This window comes from Monodelphis domestica, chromosome 4, assembly GCF_027887165.1.
Source record: "Monodelphis domestica isolate mMonDom1 chromosome 4, mMonDom1.pri, whole genome shotgun sequence".
Taxonomy (NCBI): Eukaryota; Metazoa; Chordata; class Mammalia; order Didelphimorphia; family Didelphidae; genus Monodelphis; species Monodelphis domestica.
In genome coordinates this window covers 73,144,121-73,169,182 of record NC_077230.1, presented here as the reverse complement: position 1 = coordinate 73,169,182, position 25,062 = coordinate 73,144,121, and the positions used below count along the sequence as shown (strand labels likewise).

The 25,062-nt window shown below is 38.8% G+C and overlaps 1 protein-coding gene across 1 annotated transcript in view; it reads right to left on the bottom strand.

Moving 5' to 3' along the window:
- TMPRSS7 (transmembrane serine protease 7) overlaps positions 1-25,062 on the bottom strand; it is a 110,197-nt gene that overhangs the window by 29,188 nt on the left and 55,947 nt on the right. The window contains exon 10 of the mRNA XM_056793455.1: positions 5,587-5,693. Coding sequence (XP_056649433.1) covers positions 5,587-5,693 — 107 coding nt within the window. The remainder of the gene's footprint in view (positions 1-5,586; positions 5,694-25,062) is intronic.

The window sequence follows — 25,062 nt, the reverse complement described above, 5'->3', positions numbered from 1 at the left end:
AGTGCCTCCTCAATGCCACCTCTTACAATACTTTGTTTCTTTCAAAGGACTACCTTGTACACAAAGTCTTCCTAGCTCCTCCCTAGCTGCTAGTGTCCCCCCTCCCCCACTTTGTTTTTATTTTGCATGTATTTATGTATGAGTTGTCTCCCCAATGGAATATAAGCCTTCTTGAAGGCTGAGATGGCTTTATTTACTTGGTCACATCAGTATTGAATTCACTCATTTGATAGAATTCAGACATATCAGTAAGATGTTATTAAAAAAAAAATCTATCCTCCCTTAAGTATTGATTTTGAATCAGAAGAGCAGTAAGGGCTAGGCAATCTGAGTTAAGTGACTTGCCCAGGTAATACAGCTTGGAAGTATCTGAGTCTAAATTTGAATCCAGATCCTCCTGGCTCCAGGCCTAGTGCCCTATCCACTGTGCTACCTAGCTGCCCCCATTCCCTAATATTTTGAGTACTCAGGAATGATTTAATTTCTTCATGGCTCAGTTTCCTCCTTCATGGTATAGGACTGGACCTATTATTTCCCTTGTGTACAGAACTGTCACTTGGGGAAATGATTGATGAACGTCCCCACCTTCTTCTTACAGAGTTGGTCTGAGTTCTAAAAGGTTAAATGATAGCCTTTACATGCCAAGGGCAAGACTTGAACCCAGGATTTCCAGAATCCAAGACCAGCTTCCAGTCTACTATGCTATGTCTGCTCCCTCCTATATACAATTCATTAATTGTTGAAATCTGCTCATTCAGTTCTCCATGTTCATAAAGGGATAAGGAGAATTTCAATAGTGAGAGCCCACCAAAAATCCTGGAACCTCACCATCGTTTATTTTAACTTCTTTCTCCATTAACTCTTTCACTTGAAGAATGGACTCAGTTTCTCTTTTCCTTGCCCAATCCAACCTGCCATGGCAGCATTAACCACCTGAGAAGCAGCCAAAGGAAAGGCAACAATGGAAAATGAGCAACAAAAAATCCTGGGTGACCCTTTTGCTGAAATGGGTCCAAACTAATGAAGAGGAAACTAATTACCAGGAATTCTCCTTGGAGGAATATAGAGCAAGAAGAATTCAGTAGGTCAGATCAAGTATCTGCATCTAATTCATTCATGTGACGTTCAGACATATCAATAGGGTGTAACTTTTAATTAAAACCTTCCTCGCCTTTAGTCAGTCATTCAACAAACAGTTAAGTGCCTATTGTGTGCCAGTGCACTCCCCAAGCATTTGTATCTTAAAAGATGATGCTATTTTACTCTAAAGGCAGTCCCATCCAGTGGCATTTCCAAAGCAGTCACAAACTAAAATGAATTTCTAGAAGGTGAAAGATAAAAGTTCAATTCAACACTTAGCTGACCACTAAGACAGACCTTGTTGCAATTAGCAAATAAATATAGGTTCTTGACTTATAAAATTGCAAGCAAGAAACTTTAGATGAAAACTCTGCTTAGAAAACACCATCTGACAGAAAGATCCTTCTTTTGTGCCCTAGGCTAGCTATGAAAGCATTTTAAAAATCCTCACCTTCCTCCTTAGAATCAGTACTAAGGCTAGGCAGTGGGCATAAAGTGACCTGCCCAGCGACTCTGCTAGGAAAGCATTTGTTTTTAAGTAGAACAGGAGCCTCTGAAGGGCAAAGCTATTTTGTTTTTTATTTTGTATCCTAGAACATAGTAGGCAATTAATAAATAGTTTTTAACTGATTCACAAAGAAGCCCCAAAGTATAACCAATGCCAAAAGGTAAATCTGTTCTGATCAGATCCAGGATTGGAAGGACTTTCAGGGACCACCTAGTCCCAATCACCCATTTTACAGATGAGGAAACTGAAGTCTGTGACATTAAACAATTTATCTATTAACATCCCCCAAGGAGTAAACCTCAGAGGTGGAATTTTAACCCAGGTATCCCAGCTTCAGAAGCAGGGGTCTTTCCACTGAATTTTATTGATCACAAACACAGTTCATCACAGCATCATAGGGATTGTAAGCTTATAAATCTATATTTGGAAGGGACCAGAGAGAAAAAGCTAGTCCAGCAAACTTCATTTTACAGGAAGTAATTGATGCTCATAGAGGTCTGGTGACTTGTTCAAGGTCACACAGGTGGCAGAGACTGAATTTGAACCTAATTTCTCAGATACAACTTTCTGTTGTGCCATGCTGCTTTCCCAATAATAATGCTGTGAGCTCACACATAGATCTTCTAATGAAATAATAACTTTATCTGAAATAAATAGTACAGAGCATCATTTCTCAAGTTTAGGGAATTGGAAAGAGGTCTCCTCACCAAAAGTTCATATGACAAATAATAATCCATTGTTTTGACTTCAAAGACTAAACTTGGACTAAAGTTACAGTAGAATAAAAGAGTAGAATAAGAAATATACAAAGGAGGAATAGTAGAATTGTCATGCTATAGCAAGGGCCCAATTGAGATTAGATAACATAATTTCATAGTGGACCCAGTGATCATATCATGGGCATCTAGGAAGCATCATGGATAGAGACTGCCTTCTGGAGTCAGGAAGACTCATTTTCCTGAGTTCTAATCTGATATCAAACACTCCCTAGCTGTGTGACCTTGGGCAAGTCACTTAATCCTGTTTGCCTCAGTTTCTTCATCTGTAAAGTGAGCTGGAGAAGGAAATGGCAAACCATTCCAGAATCCTTGAGAATACCTCAATTGTGTGTGTGTGTGTGGGAGGTGTCACAAAAAGTCAGCCATGAGAGAAATGATTGAATAATAACAACAAAGTTATACTACTTTCTCAAAGAAAGGCAGGAGCCTATCATTCCTTTAAGCAAAGTACCCTTATGAAACTTGAAAGTAACAAGTCAATAAACATTTATTAATGTTTATTAATATGTGCTCGTCAGCCGCAGCTAGGTGGCTCAGTGGGTAGAGCTTGGGGCCTGAAGTCAACAAGATCTGAGTACAAGTCTGATCAGCTACTAGCTGTGTAACCCTGGGCAAGTCATTTAACCTCTGTCTTAATCCAATGGAAAAGGCAATGGCAAACCCCTCCAGTATCCTTGACAAGAAAACCATGGATTTTATTGGAGCTCTACATTCCACGGGATCACAAAGAGCCAGAAGCAACTGAACAACAAGGTGCTAGTCACTATAGTTAAGGTTTAAGCATGCAACCCTGCCCCCTCCAAAAACAAAACCCCAAACAGTCCCTGCTCTCAAGGAGATGAGGGAAGCGGAAAAGACCTATTAAACATTTACTGTGCCACACATTGAGCTAACTACTGTGAAGAGTGGATCAAACTCTCTTTGTCTATCAATCTGCAACTTTTAAGTTAATCAGTCAAAAACTTAAGTACCCCTACTTAGTACCTACCAGTCACTAAGTAGGAGAGTTCACAAGTCACTTGCTAAAGTGGTGACAGCTCCAAAGGCTACTGCCACCCCCCTTGGGCAGCGTTAGGCAAATTGAAAGACCGCGATTGGTTCTCGTAAAGCAGGGGAGTGCCAGGAAGGGACTTCAAGAAAACTGCCTTAAAAAGGCCAGCTTGAGGATTAAGGGATGCTCTCTGCATAGGTGAGCTAGAGACTCTCCTGGAGGAGGATTCTGATGGGGAGGAGCTTTCTACACTGGAGGCCTGCTGTGTGAGTGACTGGAGCCAGTGGAATAGGCTTGTGTTGGTGGAACCCCTGCTGAAGACAACACCTGGACTCCTGGTTTAAGAGATTTTCATGACTCCACGAGGAGATAGGGACTTGAGGGAGCCCTTCCCAAGTGGTGAGCTGGACTTCCTAGGACAGAAATTATAGGGTATCTAGCTAGGCAATACTTTCTACTCCCTTCCTACATTTCTCTCTTTTACTATATCTCTATTAAACTAAATTGTTAAGAGCAGCTAACAGACTTTTGACTTAAGAGTTAGTTTTTTTTTTTTAAATGGGCAACCACAATATTAATTTAGAATTCTCATATTTAGCATAAAATCTAAATTTAAATTCTTATACTGCCTTACAAATATTATCTCATTTGTTCTTCACAATAACCCTAAGAGGTAGTTGCTATTCTCATACCCATTTTACAACTGAGGAAACTGAGGCAGATAGAAGTTGTGACTTGTCAAGGGCCATACAACTAGTACCCGAGGCTAGATTTGAACTTGGGTTCTTGACTCTAGATCTAGCATTCTACCAACTCTTATCAACTTCCTAAAGGTTAAGATAGATAGATAGATTGATTGTTGATAAATATAGACAGACAGACAGACAGACAGACAGACAGACAGACAGACAGATAGATAGATAGATAGATAGATAGATAGATAGATAGATAGATAGATAGATAGAATCTTAGTTTGGGATATGTGTATGTCTGTGTGTGTGTGTGTGAGAGTGTGAGAGACAGACACAGAAACAGAGAGGCAGAGACAGAGAGAGACAGAGAGAGGAAGAGAGAAATGGGAGAGAGAGAGAGAAAGAGAGACAGAGAGAGAGAGAAAGTGAGAGAGAGACAGACAGAGAGAGAGAGAGAGAAAGAGAGAGAAACAAAGGCAGAGACGGAGAGAAGGCACTAAGATTATTGAGGCCTGACTAAGAAAGCCTTCTTGAAGAGAGTGGGAATTATCTGGGACTTATAGGAAATAAGGGAAATTGAAAGGCAGTGATGATGCAAGAGAGCATTTTGTATCGAGGAAAATGCCTGGAGTTAGGAGATAAGGTGTCACTGGATTGCAGAATACATGGAGGCAATTAAGATATAAGTAGCCTGAAAAGTTAGGAAGGAGGTGGGATATGAAGGATTGGAGATGATGGCAATAATCACTTATGGATGATAACAATATTAAGGGTCTGACTGGAAGAAATAGGCCATATATAATGAATAAATGCCCTTCTTTGTTTAAAAAAATGCACAATTTTAAAAATGGGAATGAGGGAAATATTTGATCTGGCTCAGGATGCCAAGACCCTTTAGATTTCCCTTGTCCCTTTTAAAATAGCCCCAGTCTATCTATCCTAAAAACCAGAGCATTTTATACTTAATCCTGAAGGCAATAGGGAACCATAGCATTTGACTATATAGGGGAGTGACACTATCAGGTTTTATACTTTAGGAAGATCAATGTGACAGCTGAAGGGAGGACCAACTGGAGTAGGAAGAGATTTGAGGAAGAGAAACCAGACTATTGCAACAGTCCAAGGTTGGGAGAAGGACCTGCACTTGAATGGTAGTAGTATTAGAGGAGAGAAGGGAGCATATAGGAGAGACATTTTAAAAATAGAAAAAGTGACAGCCAGGTGACTCAGTGGGTAGAGAGCCAGATCTGGAGATGAGGTCCCAAGTTCAAATCTGGCTTCAAATACCTCCTCGCTGTATGTCCCTGGGCAAGTCACTTAACCCCAATTACCTAGCCCATACCACTCTTCTACCTTTGAACAAATACTTAGTACCTATTCTAAGAAGGGAAAGATTTAAAATATACAAGCCTAAAGCACTATACAAATATTAACTAATATCTATCATTTATATAGCACTAGAATATTTGCAAAGCATTTTATGTATTACCTCATTTAATTTATTATTGTTGTTGTTATTGTATGAGATTCACTTACATGTGCTCATTGATTTCCCACCATCCATGATCACAGCCTTTCATATTCTTCTTGGTTATTGTATAGTTATGAAATTTTAGTGCTATCCCTAAACTTGGCAATGGAGTCTGTGAAAAAAAAAGGCAGAAGGTCAGGAAATGTCTTTTTATTTTAGTGCACATTTGTGTCCTTTTCAAAGAGGACCAATGATATCACATGGTGATGTCCTAACTAGAATATAAATTAGATTTAAAGATTGCCATTATTTCCTTACTGCTCAGAGGTCCAAGTACTCTATTGTTATTTTTTTTTTTGTCCTTTGAGGGGTGGAATATTATGTCCTCTCCCATTTGTTCTTTCTTTTAAAAGCTTAAGTAATAATACCTGTTTGGAATGGGATCTTTTTTTTTTTTTTGCTTTCTCAAGGGGTTGAGAAAATGGCAGGAAATGTAGGAGAAAGAAAATATAGATATGAAAACAAAATTAAAATTCATTTTTAAACATCAAAGATTCAGTAATAGCCAGTGTAGAATGATTTGAGGTTTTATAAATAAATATAAATGAGCAGGACAAGCTAAAGGACTGAGTCAACAACATCAAGCATAGTAGAATTATAGAAAACACACTGGTCAGTGTATTGAGAGAACAGGATCTTGTCCTTACTTTCTTTGCTTTATTCAGGGTCATTTTGACTCTGTCAGTCACCTACATCTTGAATAAATCATGTCACTTCTCTATATTTTAGTTTCTTCATCTACAAAATAAAGGAGCCAAATTAGGTGATCTGCATAGATATTTCTAGTCTTGTTATTTCAAGTTTAGCTTTGAAAAGGTAGTCAGTCATGCACTGCTGGGGGAGTTGTGAACAGATTCAACCATTCTGGAGAGTCATTTGGACAGGCTATAAAATTGTGCACACCTTTTGATCTAGCAATTGTAAAAATGGAGACTTGAACTCCGGACTCCAATCCCCAGAATGCTAGCTCCCAGAATGCCCTCTAATCCCACTGAGATTTCCACCTGGGCAAGGTAAAAAATTTCTATTTAACCTGGATGTAAAGGCTACTGGCTCTCTTTTCCTACTTCCACTTCGGAGCACACTCGGCTCTCCACCTAGCAGGCAAGATGTGAGTGGTCGTGAATAGGCTCTCTGGGCCTAGACACGTGCCTTTCTTACTTGTATTTTCCTAAATTCCTTATCTTAAATAAACCTCTAAAAATATAATACTTCTAGAGAGAAACTAATTTCTACCTGCGTCAGTTTCTCCCCAAATTTTAATCTTTACAGAATACCACTATTGGGTTTGTATCACAAAGAGATAAAAACAAAAAGGGCAAGGGTCTATCTATAAAAAAAACTAGAGAGGCTCTTTTTGTAGGGACAAAGAATTGGGAAGAGAGGGGATACCCATAAATTGGGGAATGGTTGAATAAGTTGCAATATATGATGGTAATGGAGCACAATAGTTCTAGCAGAAATGATGAGCAGGAGAAACTAAAAAAAACTGGAAATGGGAATGGAAGCAGAGTAAAGTGAACAGAATCGGGAAAACATGGCACACAGTGAGAGCAACGCTCTACGATGAACAACTGTGAATAACTTGGCTATTCTCAGAAATACAATGATCCAAAACAATCCCAAAAGACTCATGATAAAAACTGCCATCTGCTTCCAGAAAAAGAATGGATGGAATCTGAATCCAGAATAAAGCAAACTTTTTTCAGTTTCTTTCTTAGTTTTGTTTGTCTGTTTGTTTGAGTTTCCTTCCACAAATGGATTAATATGGGGAAATGTTTTACATGATTGTACATATAAACTCTATATCAGATTGCTTGCTATCTCAGTAGGAGGAGGGGTTAACAAGGGAGGGATGGAGAAATTCAAGATTCTTTAAAAGTGGTAGAAACTTTTTGCATGTAATGAGGAGGAATTCAATTAAAGTAGCTTAAAAAGAAAGGAAAAGTCATCCTGTTTAATAGAATGCAGCTCCCTTTGAAATTTCAAATGTCAGTTATTCATAAAAACTTTATAGATGTAGGTAAGGAGGTTAAATTATTTAGAATTCTGAGGCTGGAAATCTAGCTACCAGCACCCTCGTTATATCCCACATATACCTAAAGACACCTTTAAGTCATTGTAGGAGAGATCAATCACTACTACTGATAACCCTTTGTTTCCATAGAACCGAATAGTTTACAAAGTGCTTATTTTTAGACGACTCTGTGAGGTACAGGGTTTAAATATCTGTACTATCTCAAAGATGAAAAAACTGAAGCTTAGAAAAGTTATGTAGACTTGACTACCCAGCTTTGTAACTGTCAGAGTCAGGATTTCAATTGAAGCCTCCTGAATTCAAGTCCAGCATCCGTCCAACCATACCATGTTTGAGGATTAGCTCCTTCTCACTAAAGAAAAAGAGAATACAGTACAGTCTTTTCTGAGCTCCCAATTCAAGTTCAGCTGGAGCCTAGAGGCCATACTTTACATAGTTACCTTGAAAGAGGAAACAATTTCCCTTCAAAGCTTAATATAGGTGCCACCTCCCTGGAAAGCCTACCCAGATCTCCATAGTTGTTAATTCTCTCTCCTCGAATTATCTTGTGTGTATATGTTATATTCTCCCAGTAGAATGGAAGTTCCTTGAAGAGAAAGTATTTTCTTTTTCTTTGTATTCCCAGCACCTAGTACAAAACTTTGCATGTTGTAGACGCTTATGGATGTTTGTTGAAGTCAGTTTATATACTCTTTCCATTCCCTTGTCCTGTCCTTTCCATATACAGAATAATGGACAAAGACAAAGGGACAGTAAATAGTTGCGCCACTAAATAAAGAGCAACTGGGATAGATTTGGAGTCAAAGGACTTGTGTTCAAATACCAACTCTGCTGCTTACTCCCTAAATGACCTTGGGCAAGATAAAATCTGACTGTATCTCTGTTTCCTTATCTGTAAAGTGAAGAGACCAAACTATTACATTTAAAATCCCTTCCAGCTTTAAATCTGAGATCCAAAGAAAAACCACCCCATTTCAGTGCTCTTCCTGGTGCTTTGGGAGATACCAAAGTCTAAAACATGGCTCCTGCCCTCAAGGGTTTCAGACTTGGGAATTATAGAATAGATAGTCTATGTAACAACAAGGAATAATCACATGATAGGATGGAATTAAATATGAAATTGTGTGACTACAGATGGACTCATATGAACTGTAAGAAAAGAACAAAGGAAATCAATGAGACTTAGAAAATGGTGAAGAAGACTTCATGGAAGAGCTAAGACTAGAGGAAATCTTAAAATATATAACAGGAAGTTTTCCATAGGGAGAGAAAGAGGAATGAATGTTCATGGGACACTGCTCATATTGGAGGGACAATGGCCTGACTAATGCCAAGGTATATGGAAGTCAATAATGGAATTAATAAGAAAAAGGTTGAAGAGGGCTAGATAATGGAGGGTTTCAAAAGGTTGAGATGACAAATAACAGGAAGCTATTGTAGATTGTTTGATGGGGTGGAGATGATTGAATGAAAATGGTGTTTTAGATAAAATTATCTGCAAAGAAATCACCAATAGTAAATATGAATAAAAGTTCATATGTAGAAAGGAGGAAACTCTCTCTTTTTATACAAATATGCCCAAAGTTTCCCTTACCCTTCAGGGCACTGGGAAAAAGTAAGTAAAGTTATAAAAATTCTCCTATAGTGGTAGCGTATAATTCTAGGCACTCACATAGAATCTCAGAGTTGGAAGGGATGTTAGAACAATCACTCCAGCCTAATGTATATCTGAGCCCTCTTCGCAGCCCTCTCCTAGTGAGTGGTCATCCAACTTCTGCTTAAAAATGAATCAACTGCTTCGGGAAGAAATGAATTCCACTTTGGGATAGCTCTGATCTGAACTCTTTCCTTGAAAACTGTGCCCTAGTTCTGCCTTCTGAGGCCAAGCATCATATGTCTAGTCTCTCCTCCATATGACAGCAATTTAAACTTTGCAAGACACCTATCAAAGCTCCACTCTAAATATCCCTAGCTTCCGTAAGAATTTCACTGCTTGCAAGATTATTGTCATGATATGGCCCTTAACATCAAGACAGAGATGAGAAATTTGTGAGCCTGACAATTGCTAAATTGTTATTTCTTTCCTCCTGTCCCCCACTGAATCTTGAAGTTGTGCTTCTGTGCTACCCCTCCACTTTCCACCTGACTTATCAGAGACAGTTAGGTGGTGCCCTGAGTCTGGAGTCATGAAGATCTGAGTTCAATTCTAGGCTCAGATACTTCCTAGCTATCTTACCCTGTGTAGTAACTTCACATGCATTTGCCTCAGTTTCCTCAAGTATAAAATGGAGATTCTAGTAGTATCTATGTCCCATGATTGTTCTGAGGATCCAATGATATGAATTTGTAAAGAGTTTAGCAGAGTATCAGGCATATAGTAGGCATTAATAAATATTTATTCTCCTTACCTCTATTCCCCCCCACCAAAAAAATTACAAGCCATGATAAGTCTAATTTTCCAGCCTTAACAATATGTGTTTGTTTGTTTATTCATTCATTTATTTGTTTGTTTTCTAAACCCATATCTTCCATTTTAGAATCTTTACTGTATATTGCAGAAGAGTGGTAAGGGCTAGGCAATGACTTGCCCAGGGTCACACAGTTAGGAAGGGTGTATGGAGATTTTGATCCCTAGACTTCAATCCCCAGAAGTCCTTGGTATTTCCCAGAACTGTCTATGAGCTCACTTAAGTCTCCACCTGGGCAAGATCACAATTAGTATTTAACTGGCAGTAATGCCTCCCACGCTCTCTCTCTGCCATTGCAATTATGTAGGAAGTATAGTGGTAAGCTAAGCTAAGCCCAGGGATTCTGAATTGGCTAATCAGCCATGGGCACGTGGTTATTATTTTGTATCTTCTTTAGTCCTTGATTTCTAATAATCCTTAATAAACCTCAAAAATATAATATTTTATTAATAGAGATAAATTAATTTTTACAAGGGTCTGAGGCCAGATTTGAACCCAGGACTTCCCATCTCTAGACCTAACTCTCAATCCACTGAGCCACCCAGCTGCCCCCAATATGTGTTCATTTTAAAAATGCTTACCTTCTGTCTTAGAATCAATACTAAGTATCAGTTCTAAGAGTAAAAGAGAAATAAAGGCTGGGCAATTGGAGTTAAGTGACTTGTTTAGGATCACATAGCTAGAAAGTGTCAATCCAGATTTGAACCCAGATCCTCCCATCTTGTGGGCTGTTAGCACTATGTTTCAAAAAATGACATTAAAACATGTTCCACTTTTCACTACCTCCCCCCACCAGGTATATCATGTTCTAGTCAGTTACCTGCTTTGCCTATGCTTAATTCTGATTCTATTATGGTTAGTGGTCTGAAATAGTACTGATTAATAAACTGAGTCAAATTATTACAGATCTGGAAAGAACAGATATGAATTTTCAGAACTTGCCTCTGTCCCCTTCATTTCCTATGTCTATATCTATGTTCTGTGTGGGAATCTTAATCGATATCCAGAATCTTTCCCAAATCTATTATTCCTAATCCCCAGTTTTATTCAGGGGGAAAGTCTACCTTGGTTCACCGATAACGTGCCTTTCAACAAAGAAACCCCTACGGTCATTGGGAGGCTTATCTCCAAAAGCAAAGGGAGGTGAAATGGACAGAGTCGCAGAAGTACGGAAGCCTTTCCTCTTGCCTCTCTTCCCTGAGTTGGGTCACAATATCTCACTATTGTAGCTAAGGCTGATGACATTGATTTCTTCACGCCTTCACACCTAATGCTCAGTGAGGAGGTCTGGAGGGACCTCCAGTGCGAAGAGGGGGAGATGCAGAAGAGGAAGAAACGCCTTGGGAAATGTCTTGGGTCCATTCCAGGCTTGGCTAAAGAGTGGATTTAGGAAGACTCTAAGTATGTTCTTTCTAAGGGGAGAGGAGAGGGCTTCTTTTTCAGTCTCATATGGGGTATAAAGAATTACACAAAGTTCTGAAATAATTCCTAATTATAATAATAATGAAAATACTAAGGAAGCTCATATTTATATAATGCTTTGAGATTTGCAAAGCACTTAGTAATATCTTATTTGATCCTCATAATAACCCTTGAAGGTGGATGTTATTATTCCTATTTTACAGATGAGCAAAATGTGGCAGAGGTTAAAGTGACTTGCCCAAGGTCATATAGCTATTTAAGTCTCTAAAATTTGATTTGAAGTCAGTTGATGATGCAGTAGATAGAGTACTGGCTAAATTCAGGAAACCTGAGTTCAAATGTGACTTCAGATACCTTTTATCTGTGTGACCCTGGACAAGTCAGTTAACCCTGTTTGCCTCAGTTTCCTCATCTGTAAAATGGTCTGGAGAACCACTTCAGTATCCTTGCCAAGAAAACCCTGAAAAATAACTGAACAACAACAAACTTCCTGAGCCCAAGGGACAGCCTTTTTTGCTGCCAAGGTAGCTTTCAGATTGACAAGATGCTAGAGTAGTTTTTCCTTGGTATAGGAAATCCCTGGGCGAGGGAATTCCTTCTATCAATGCAGGCTGGAAACTTCTATGTAACTTCTACTCTTACTGATTTACCTACAGCATTGAAAGTGACTTGTCCAGGTCCAACAGGCAGTGCCTACGAGATCCAAGACTTGCATCCAGGTTCCCACCAGGCTAACTTTCTATGGGTTATAAGAATAATTGTTGTTGTTGTTGTTTGGTCCTTTTTCAATTGTGCCTGACTCTCTGTGACCCCATTTGGGGTTTCCTTGACAAAAATACTGGAGTGGTTTGTCATTTCCTTCTCTAACAAAGAATCTAAATAATGCTTTAATGTTGCAAAACCCTTTACATATGTTATCTCATTGGTTTGTTTTTTGAATAGTGATAACTTCATTTTTAATGTAAGACCAAGATTATATTAAAGCGTAACAAATTTGTTTTATAACTTCTTAAATTACTTCTAAAGGCTTCTGTTTAAAGCAGTTACAACTAACAGAAAATTTTATTTTCCTCCCAAACTAAAGCAAAAATCACAAGGTAACCTTTATAGAATGGTACACAGGGATGATTGAAAAGAGAAATGGGAAAAGAGGAGTACAAATGTAATCCTCTTGCCTAACCTTGTTTCTTTCTTTTTTTCCTTTGAATTTTATTTCTTTTATTTTTTTCCATTGAATTAATTTATTTAGTCAATTTAGAACATTATTCCTTGGTTACAATAATCACATTATTTCCCTCCCTCCCCTCCACCCACCCTTCCTGCAGCCAACACACAATTTCATTGGGTATTTCTTGTGTCCTTGATCAGAACCTATTTCCATGTTGGTGTTTGCTTTAGGATGTTCATTTAGAGTCTATATCCCCAGCCATATCCCCTCGACCCATGTATTCAAGCAGTTGTTTTTCTTCTGTTTTTCTACTCCCACAGTTTTTCCTCTGAATGTGGATGTTTTTTCTTGTAGATTCCTCCAAGTTTTTCAGAATCAATGCATTGCTACTAGTAGAGAAGTCCATTACATTTGATTGTACCACAGTGTATCAGTCTCTATGTACAATGTTCTCTTGGTTCTGCTCCTTTCACTCTGCATCACTTCCTGGAGGTTGTTCCAGTCCCCATGGACTTCCTCCACTTTATTTATGTTATCTCATTTGAACCTCATGACAACCAGAGGAGGTAGTTGCTGTTATCATCCCCATTTTACAGATGGACAAAATGAAGCCAAAAAAGGTTGAGGCTTATCCATGGTCACACAACTCATAAATACCTGAGGCAGGATTTGAACTTGAGTCTTCTGAATCCATAACTAACCTCTATCCACTGTTGCTTGAGGACCTCTTTTAAAAGACTAGTTCCTTGACTTAATCTGAGTGAATGGACCCATGAAACAGACCCCATGAACTTGGGGAAAAAATCTACCAGCATTCCAATGTTTTAGAAACCCCTTTCCCCACTTCTCAAACAGGACAAGTCCTCTTCAGTTCCCCACAACTACCTTCTGTTCAAAGCAATAAAAATGTCAGGGAGGTTTTGACTTGTCAGTAGGGTGTCTTCCAGCTCCTGTTGCTCTTCTAAGTTCATCAAAATAAATCTTGGACTTGTGCTGGGGTGAGTCAAGGAAAGGGAACCCCAAGAAGTAGGAAATAAGACAAAAAATCTCTCTCTTAATTCCTATCAAGGTAAGGGTATGTGTATGTCATCTCATTGATTAAAGGGTACCGGGATCAGGGGAAACCATTGTATGCTCATTGCTACTCGTTGATATGAACTGCTTAGGATTTGGAAGTACGGCAAGGACAGCCTTCCTAAGGGACAACCAGGTGCCAAAGACGTAGAGGTGATGGAAAGTTCATATTATTATGAACCCCTTTTTGGCACACCAAAACTACCTTTTGATTTAAAGCAAAAACCACATCTGAATCTCTGACCTGCATCTCTCTGCGGCCGTGGGTTGAATCTGCCCTCCACTTGTTGATCATGCTAGAAGATGCCGGACATGCCCTGTGCAGCTATTCCAAATATAGGGCAGTTACTCCTGGTATCCAGAAGACCTGCCTCTTGTCTGGATGGAGGTCTGAGTCTGGCAGTCAGGGGCTTGGGAAAAGGGACTTTAAAAAGGGCATAAACAGGCAGAGGAAAGAGGACGGCACTCTCTTCCCTTGGAACCACAGACTGAGGAGGCAGACAGTCTGGCTCTGGCTTGGTGCAGCCTGCTGATGGAAGAAGTAGCTAAGAGACTGAGTGGCCACACATAGCTCAGCCTTTTAGCTTTCTTTCTCTGTCCTGCTTTTTATTATTATTATCTTTTTAAAACCCTTATCTTCCATCTTAGGATCAATACTGTGTATTGGATCCAAGGCAGAAGAGTGCTAAGGGCTAGGCAATGGGGGTTAAGTGACTTGCCCAGGGTCATACAGCTGGGAAGTGTCTGAGTCCAGATTTGAAACCAGGACCTCTCATCTCTGGGCCTGACTCTCAATCCACTGGACCACCCAGATGCCCCTTATTATTATTTTAACCCCTTTTTAAACCCTTACCTTCTGTCTCAGAATCAATATTATACATTAGTTCCAAGGCAGAAGAATACTAAGGACTAGGCAATGGGGGTTAAGTGACTTGCCCAGGGTCACACAGTTAGGAAGTGTCTGAGGCCAGAATTGAACCCAGGACATCCCATCTCTGGGCTTGGATTCAATCTACTGAGTCACCTAGCTGTCCCCCTATTTTTTTTAATCATTTAAAAAATAATTATAAATTATAAAATTAAGATACAGTCTCTAGAGTTTTAATCATAACAAGCACCAGGCCTGGAATCAGGAAGACATAAATTCAATTCTGGACTCAGACACTTCCTGGATGTGTGACCCTGGGCAAGTCACTTCACCCTGTTTGCTTCAGTTTCCTCATCTGTAAAATGAGCTGGAGAAGGAAATGACAAACCTCTCCAGGATCCTTGCAAGAAAATCCCAAATAGACTCATGAAGAATTGGACACGACTGAAAAATAGCAAAGGACAACGCAGTAATGTTTTGCCACCTCTTTACACATGGACTGAGTTTTAAGGAGTGCTTAGTGTAACCACAGTAAATATCATTTACCCAGTTTTTCCTCATGGTTTGTGGAGCTAGAGACAATTTGGTTTTGTTTCTCTACTACCACCTAGTGGCGATGTCTATATGTGCAGCTGTAGCAATTCTAAAGGGAACAGAGGAAACCTCAGCTATTAAACATCCAGTGCAAAGCTTAATGTAGGCTGATTCCCCAGACAACACTGGAGAAGAATAACTAGAAATTCAGAAGAAAGGAGAAACCAGAACCATTTAGAAAAGGGTAACTAAATTCAGGGTTACTATATGAATATTGTTATAGCTAACAATTTGAAGAATCCATCAAGCAATCAGCAAGCACCTATTAAATGCCTACTGTGTGCTGGGAAACAAAGACACAAAGACAAATAAGCCTTGTAGCATCATTAAACCATAGAATTAAAAAAAATCCCTCTTACTTTCTGTCTTAGAATCATTATTGTGTACTGATTCCAAGGAAGAAGATCAGTAAAGACTAGGCAATGGGGTTTAAGTGACTTGCCCAGGATCACACTACTAGATGGTATTTGAGCCACATTTGAACCCAGACCCACCCAACTCTAAGACTTGTTCTCAATCCACTGAGCCAATAACTTCCTGTGCCTTTGGGGAAATATCTACCTCTGGACTCCTGTTTCATGAGAACGAATAAACTTTAACAGAGAAGGATAAAGCCAGACGTGACATTACTCTTCCTCTTTTACACTGTCAGTCTACAAAGGAGAGAGGTGATATTTAGAGAAGCCAAATGACATCATCACTCAGAAGAGGCAAGACTAGAATTCATAACCTCCTAGTCCTTTGTCTTGTTCCTCAGTTATATCTGATCAGTCCCTACTCCCTTATTATCTGTTTCCAAGGGCAGAGGAGGAAGATGAGAATAAGTGTAAGTACTCCAATTCTCTAGTCTACTCTTCCTTGATGATGCTTCTACTGCCATCAGGTCAAGAACTTAGCTCCAGGATCTTTTAAAGAGTGAGACCATCCTAATCCTATCTGAGGTTTTCATCTCGTCCTTTCCCCACGGCCACCAAGTAAGAGATAGCACTAGATAGCCTTCAGAGGAAGAGAGGGTATTGGACACTGATTTCATTGCTTCAGGAAATTCACCATAAGGAAACTCATTCTCCCAATAAAGAGTGATAACTTCCCTGAAATTAATACTCTTAGAGAACTGGCTGAGGTACCAAGAAGTTAAATAATTTGCCCCAGATCATGCAGTCAGTATATGTCAGAAACAGGACTTGAAGTCACTGTACTGTTCCTAGAACAAGACTCTGTCTCCGATTCGAGGCATTTCCCATGCCTGTAATTGTCTCCCTCCTCTTGGCTTCCCTGCCTTCCTTCAAATCCCAACTCAAATCCTGCCTTCTACAAAAAGTCTTACCTAAACACTCTCAATTCTAGTGCCTTCCTTCCCTTGGTTGATCATTTCGGATGTATTCTATACAGAGCTTGTCTGTATATAGTGGCTTGCTTGTTGTCTCCTTCATTAGATGTTGAGTTGCTCGAGAACAGACTCACATTTCTTTGTATCCGCAGCTTTTAGCACAGTGCCAAGATTGAGCAGGCTCTTATGTATATTTGTTGATTGACTGAGTAAACTTATGTCTTGTCTCTGAGGTTCACTTTCTGTCTGCATTAATGAAAATATTGATGCAATGGTTTGGCCAGCTCTGATTGTGTAAACTAGACCCTAAGAATCATGACCGAATTCTTCTGGTTAAAAACCAAATTTTAAAATTCATTCTTGTAAACCCCTCCTTTGTGTAAACACCTAGAGACCTCCTTTGCTATCTCATTGTGGAATGGAGATAACTCTGGAGGAGTTATGATAGTAGTATATAGTATAATAGTAGTATGTAGTTATAATATGTATTTCCTCTATGCATAAAGTTGCCAAACCATTGAGCCGATGTTATCACTTGAAACTAGTATTTCAATCCTAAATCCTAGTTTTAGGAATCTGAGGGCAAATTGCCTAGCCTAAACCCTCATTGTATAGGCAAGAGAAGTGAGGTCCGGAGAGACTGATTTCTCTGAGGATACAGGTGGAAGATGTGAGCCTTGAACCCAGATCTTCTGACCAAATCCAGCACATTTTCAAGTATACCACAGTGGAGACCATGATACTCTCATGGGAAGGGCCAGCCACCCCAAACTATAGCCCTATATGACTTCCACTGCAAGCCAACCTTTCAGAAAGGACATATGGTCTATACAAAAGAGCTGTTCACAACTAAGCTAATTTTTGAGACACAGAGACATAATCTAGAATAGGAGTTCGTAATTGTTTTTGTGACATGTACCCCTTTGGCAAGGTGGTGAAGTCTATGGATCCCCTCCTCAGAATTATATTTTTAAATGCATGAAATAAAATACATGATTACAAAGGAAACCAATTATGTTAAAACAGTTATCAAAAACAAGGATTAGGAGGAAATGCATTTATTGACTCTTTTGCCATCTTGGACAACTGTCGCAATAGACTTAATCACAGACTTGCCCTTGCCAAGGAGTGTGATGTCACAGGGTGAGGAAGGTACTCTGACCAAAATGGCCCTTTTCTTCTCCCTTTGATGCCCTTCTTTCTCCTCATTGCCAAAATTACTGACCTAATCCTGAAAGAAACATATTGGCTCTATTATGGCCTGCCTACATCACCTCCAGTGAGAATTTCCAGCTTCCATTTCACTTTTGGTCTGTATTATTGACAGATCTCTGGATACAGATTCACTCCCCTAGTCCACTAGAAAAATAGAATGTATGGAGTGGAATCTTAAACTTCATTTTGGGTGTCATACCTCCAATCACTAAAATGTCTTCCTGGACTTAAGGCTGTGGTTTGGTGTAGGCTTATTGGCCAAGGAGCATGCGAGTTAGTGGTCAGGTTCTTTCCATGGTGCAGTCTACCAGCTGGAGGTGACTTCATTGTGTCTGAGAGGCCAGAATCTCTGAGATTATGGGCTCCACTTGCCCACCCTGCTGCCTCCAGCAGCATTTGAATGTCATGAAACAATTTACCCATCTACCTAAAAATGCATCCTTTCAAACAAACTATGGTTTCTCCTCCCTGACTCTTTCCTGCACTCACTTTAATTTCTAGTTCTATTAACCAAAGATTACCCTGGGGAGTCTTTAGTAGAATAAATATAAAAGGAGCTTATAACTAACATCACATCCCTGAACTGCTGTACAAATGTACATCCAGATCACTCCCTCTAACCATAAGTGTCCTTGAGAGTTTTGTCCTAGGCACTCTTCTCTTTTCCCCCTATTCTACTTCATTTGATAGTCTCATCAGCAACCATGTCTATGCTGACAATTTTCAAAATCTACCTATCCTCTCCTCATCTCTCTACCAATCTCCAATCTCATACCTCCAATTGCCTTTTAGATGTTTCGAACTGGATATCCATTAGACATCTTAAACTCATCATGTCTAAAACAGAAATCATTATCTTTCTCTGAAAACCTTACCCAATCTTCTACCTTCCCTATTACTGTAGAGGACCATCCCATCTTTCCACTCCCCTGGGCCCATTTGGAAATCATCCTGAATTCTCTATTATCTCTCACCTCCCTATATATAATCTACTGCCAAGGCCTGTTGATTTCACCTTTGCAACATCTCTCAAATATGCCCCATTTCTCTCTTCTGTCACAGCTACCACTCTGGTGCAAGCCCTCATTGACTCCCACATGGATTATTGTAATAGTCCAGCATTGGCCAACCTTTTCAAGATCATGTGCCCAAATTGCAACTTCCAGCTGCCTGTGAGCCCCTGCATCACCCCAGCAAGCAGAGGGAGGAAGTACGTGCACTGGGCATCTGGACAAAGGGGCAGTATGTGAAAAAAAAATGTCCTCAAGTGCTGTGGAGAGGGGGAACAGAGCAGCCCCTCCATGACACCAGGACATGTGTGATACCTTCACCAACGCAGTAATAGTTTGTTGGTAGATTTGCCTGCCTGCCCCAAGGCATCTTCTTTTCAGTCACTAAAGGGATTTTGCTAAAGAATAAGTACAATCATGTTTCCTCCCTTCTCAATAAACTCCAATGCTCCCTATTGCCTCCGGGACCAAATACAACATGCTCTGCCTGGCTTTCAAAACCCTTCGTAATCTAACCCCAGCCTACTTTTCCACTCATCTTAAACTTTACACCCCTACATATGATTTTCAATCCAGTGGCACTACCTCCCCCTGGATATTCCACAAACCAAACACCCAATATCTGAGCTCTGGGCATTTTCTCTGGCAGTAACCAGAGCATGAAATGCTTTCCCTGTTCCACTTTACCTATTGTGAATCTTAAAAACTACTCAGACTGTACTTTAGAAGATTTGATTTAGATATTCCCTTATTGTAACAATGGAAATACTTGGTCTAACAAGAATCAGGAATGTATTGGGAACTTTTAAAATTACTCCACCCTAATTAGACATACTTTAGGGGAAGATAAGAGTTGTAAACTCCTGATTGAACAATGAAGGTACTTAACTCATACCTTATAGTGAAGCTAGAACCTTAAGCTAGGTCTATTTTTAGATCTAATACAAAAAGGTGTTAAGTAACAATAAAGGGTAAATTATTCACAAAAAGGTCAAGTAACTCACAAAAGGTAAGCTTAACAAAGAAGTGTGAAGTACTCAAAAGATATAATCTAACCAGAGAAGGTGAGAACTAAAGAGTGGTGAGAACTAAGAATGGGCAGTCCTGGAAAAAAGCATCTACTGTGATTGGTAGATGTGAAAATTTAGGGGAGGTGACATAAGAGAAAATTTCTTTTTTGGAAGGGTAAAAAGTCAGTTCAGGCAATTGAATTCAGTTCGGAGATTATTCTTAACTCATTTCAGGAGATTGAGTTCAGTGGAGGACTGAAACCCAGTTTGGAGACAGTCTCCTGGTGAGTGATAAGACTGACTCCCTTACCCTTAGGCTCAGGGAAGCCACTTTGGCCAAGGCCTTTAACTACTTCCTGGCTTAGCCTGAGCCAGAGCAGCAGTTTAAGTTAATTCTCTCTCTCTCTCTCTCTCTCTCTCTCTCTCTCTCTCTCTCTCTCTCTCTCTCTCTCTCTCTCTCTCTCTCTCTCTCTCTCTCTCTCTCTCTCTCTCTCTCTCTCTCTCTCTCTCTCTCTTTTCTCTCTGTCTCTGTCTCTCTGTCTCTCTTCCTCAATTCCTTCTCCCTATATTAATTAAAATCTCCATAATTCCCAGCTGACTTGGGTATTTTATTATTTGGGAACCATCCCTGGCAACCAATTATTTAGATTTTAAGTCAAAACACTAAAATTATCTTTACACTATTGACCATCCTATTTTCTATGATAAGCCTTCCCCAACCCCTACTAATTCCAGTGCTTTCCCTCTCTTAATTATTATCTATCTATTCTATGTATAGTTTGATTTGTAGATATTTGTTTGTATGTGGACTCTCCAATTACATTGGAAGCTTGAGGACAGGGACTTCCTTTTGCCTCTTTGTGTTATCCCAGTGCTTAGCACAATGTCTGGCACATAGTAGTTGCTTAATGAGTGTTTATTTATCAATTGATTGATTAAAGTATATTCATTCAAAAGATCACTCACTGCATAATTATTTTCTTGCTTCTGTTGGAAAGGAGGCATTAGTTATTATTCCCAAGTGGAGATATCTCACAGAGCCTATTAAGTCATATGGTGCTGTGGCATTTCCTCTTGCTCTATCTTCCCTGAAGAATTGACAAGCAAGCTGTTTACCTATGGAGAAATTCTTTTACATTTCCATTTACAAGGCTTGCTCTGATCTCAGAGGTCTTTTCTTTAAAGCTCTTCCCTGATAACATTAGATTCCAATTGAATGATCTCTGCCTAAAGCAGACTGAGCCTGTCCTAAGTCATCAGATCTGTAGAGGAACTGTATGTGGTCCCTTGTGCCTAACTAGTCATGTGATAAGATTTAGAGTTTGGAGAGTCCTTAGAGATCATCTAGCCAAACCTCATAATGGCACAGATGAGGAAATTGAAGCTCAGAAAGGAGTCTTGTTCAAGGTCATAGAGTCGACTGAACCACTGTGGGAAAATCCTAAGCTCTTGATCAGGAAGGTCAAGGGGAGGCTGAAACTAAATTAGTCAATTAAAGAGAACCACAATTTATTCTCTTTAGATGTACGGTATAGCCAAAATTTTTCATTCTTCAGCTTCCTACCATGCTCTTTAAAGGAAAAGAAATAACTCTGAAAGAAGGGTAGGTAATAGATTGAGAAAGAAGGCATTTGTCTATGAAAGAGCATCTCAAGTCTTTTCTCATTAGTAAAGGAAATGTTCCTTCAATATCTCCATTTCTTGGCCTCCTTGGCTTCCTTCAAGTCCCAGCTAAGTTATCATCTTTTATAATTAATCATATTAATTCTAGTACTTTCTCTTTATTGATTATTTCCCTTTTATCCTTTATATAGCTTGTTCTTGCATAATTGCTTGCATGGTATCTCTTCCATTTGACTGTGAGCGCCTTCAGAGCAGGAGCAGTCCTGCCTTTCTTAAGATTCCAGGAATTGCAAAGGGCTTTAAAAGACTGTCTGCCCTTTGATCCAGCCATAGCACTGCTGGGTTTGTACCCCAAAGATATAATAAAGAAAAATACTTGTACAAGAATATTCATAACTGCGCTCTTTGTAGTGGCAAAAAACTGGAAAATGAAGAGACATCCTTCAATTGGGGAATGGCTGAACAAATTGCAATATATGTTGGTGATGGAATATTATTGTGCCAAAAGGAATAAAGAAATGGAGGAATTCCATGTGAACTGGAAAAATCTCCAGGAATTGATGCAGAGTGAAGGGAGCAGAACCAGGAGAGCATTGTACACAGAGACTGATACACTGTGGTACAATAGTATATAATGGAATTTTCTACCAGTAGCAATGCAATGATCCAGGACAATACAGAAGAATTTATGAGAAAGAATGCTATCCACATCCAAAGAAAGAACTGTGGAACCCAAAATGCATTAGAAAAATACATGCTCGATCATATAGCGCAATAGGGATGTGATTAGGGTTTTGATGTTAAAGAATCACTCTACTATAAATATGAATAACATAGAAATAGGTTTTGAACAATGATACATGTATTACCCAGTGGAACTGCTTGTTGGCTTTTGGATGGGAGAGGAGAGAGTGAGGGTGAGGGGGGAGATCATGAATCATGGAACCATGGAAAAATATTCTAAATAAAAATTAAAAAAAGATCCCCAACATTTATCATAGTTTTTAGAAAATAGTAGGTACTTGATAAATGCTGACTGAATAAAATGAATAGTAAATGTTCAACTCTTAAGATCATGAAAAAAAAAGAGGCCAAGAGGTAAGATTTGTTACTCTTGAAGTTGAATTAGATAGGTGGCACAGTGCCTCTATGAAGACAGGGAAGACCTGTGTTCAAATCCTGCCACAGATTGAACAAAGTCGCTTAAAATTTCTGGCACTTAGTTTCCACATCTGTAAAATAAAAGGATTAAATTCAGTGGCCTCCAAGGTCCTTCAAGCTCCAAATCTATGATCCTAATTATGTCTAGCTGTTATTGCACTTAGAATGTACTTTATAATGTACTAGTGTATTATAGTGTACTTTAAATATGGAGCAGCTAGGTGGTACAGTAGTGCTAGGTCTGAGGAAGACTTGAGTTCAAATTTGACCAAAGACCCAAAACTAGTTGTGTGTGCAACTCATCAAACAAGTCATCACTTTTTACCTCAATTCCTCATCTGTAAAATGAGCTGAAGAAGTAAACGGCAAACAACTCCAATATCTTTGCCAAGAAAACCCCAAAAGGGATGCTTTCTTCACAATTATGTAAGATAGCATATTATTATGCACATTTTATAGATTAGTAAATTAAGACTCAGAGATGTTAAATGATTTGTCTAGAGAAAAAAGGAAATAAGCATTTATTAAAGTTCCTACTATCACTAAGTGCTTCGCAAATATTATCTCATTTATCTTCACAACAACTCTAGGAAGTGGATGCTATTATTGTGCCCTTTTTATTGTTGAGGAACTGAGGTAGACAAAAGTTAAGTGACTTGTCCAGAGTCATATATCTAGTAAGTATCTGAGATTGGATTTAAACTCGGGCCTATCCTCAATCCGGATCCCGCACTCTTTTTCCAGTACCATCTAGCTACTTCTACAAGAGGGCTACATAGTCAATAACAAAGTCAGGATTTGAATGATGCTTTCTGACTTAAAAGTCTTTTATTATTTCCAATGTGCTATAATATTTTTATTTGTCAATATTATGGATAGATATGTGGCTGAGTGGATAGAGTTATAGATCTAGAGTTAGGAAACCTTCAGTTAACCTTTATTTGCTTCAGTTTCCTGATCAATAAAATGGGGAATATAATAGTACCTACATCCTAGAGTTTTTATGAGGACCAAAAGAGATAATAATTATAAAGATTACACAATGTCCAGCACATAAAAATTGATATATGAATGTTAGCTATTATCATTAGTTTTTTTCATGTTTGGGTCTTTCGATAAGAAACCCTATTTCTTGAAAATTAAGACAACTCTGAGGTACCATCCCACCTCTCAGATTGGCCAATATGATAGCAAAGAAAAATGTTAAATGTTGGAGGTTATGTGGCAAAACTGGGACACTAATGCATTATTGGTGAAGTCATGAACTGATCCAACCATTCTGGAACTATGCCCCAAGGGCTATAAAACCATGAATGACCTTGTTTTACCACTATCAGGTCTGTATCTCAAAGATAAAAAAGGGAGTGGGGGGAAGGATCTACTTATACCAAAATATTTTTAGTAACTCTTTTTGTGGTGGCAAAGAATTGGAAATTTAGGGTATGTCCATCAATTGGGGAATGGCTGAACAAATTGTGGTACATGTTGGTGATGGAATACTATTGTGTTTTAAGAAATGATGAGTAGGATGATTTCAAGGAAAACCTGGAAAAATTTACATGAACTTATGCAGAGCAGAATGAGCAGAACCAGTAGAACATTACATGCAGTAATAGCAATATTGTATGATGATCAATTGTGAAAGACTTAGTAATTCTAAGTAATATTTGGATTCAGGATCATTGGATCCATGACAATTCTGAATGACTTATGACAAAGAATGCTGTCCATCTCCAGAGAAAGAACTGTTGCAGTTGGAATGTAGATCAAAGCATTTCATTTTAATTTATTGTGTTTTTTTATTTTATATGAGTATTCTCTTACAACAATGAACAATATGGAAGTAAGTTTTGTATAATAATATATGTATAACCCAGATCAAATTACTTACTACCTCCAGGAAAGAGGAGGGAAGGAGGAAAACAATTTGGATCTTACAATTTCAAAAAATGTATGTTGCAAGTTGTTGTTGCATGTAATTGGGGAAATAAACTTTATATGTAAAAAATTAATTACATGTAATTAATTTTTTAAAAAAGAAATAATGTTTCTATATAAAGAGACATGGTTAGTTGAAAAAATATGCTTTAAGCAATAATGAAACATGTTTAGAGAATGCCTAGCTGTTCCATTTGTAAGGCCTTAATGAAAGAAACTAGTAGCAGCTTATCCTAATTGTGGACCAAATACTTAGGATGGCATGGTTGAATGCTAACAACTCAGAGCCCTCATAGGAGATCATTAAATCATATGTTCATTGATTAAGAGCCAGGAGAGATCTCAGAAGTCATGTAGTCCAGCTTCCTTATTTTTGCAAATGAGAAAAATGAGGCCCACAATGAATTTAAGTAACTTATTCAAGGATAAATAATGGTTTGGTCGATGAGAGAGCTGGGACTCATCTCCATTTTTGTGACTCCAAGTTCAGCAATCTTTTCATTATACTAACTTCTACTGCGGAAAATCCTATACAGAAAGGCAAGCCTGGCAGAGCCCTGTC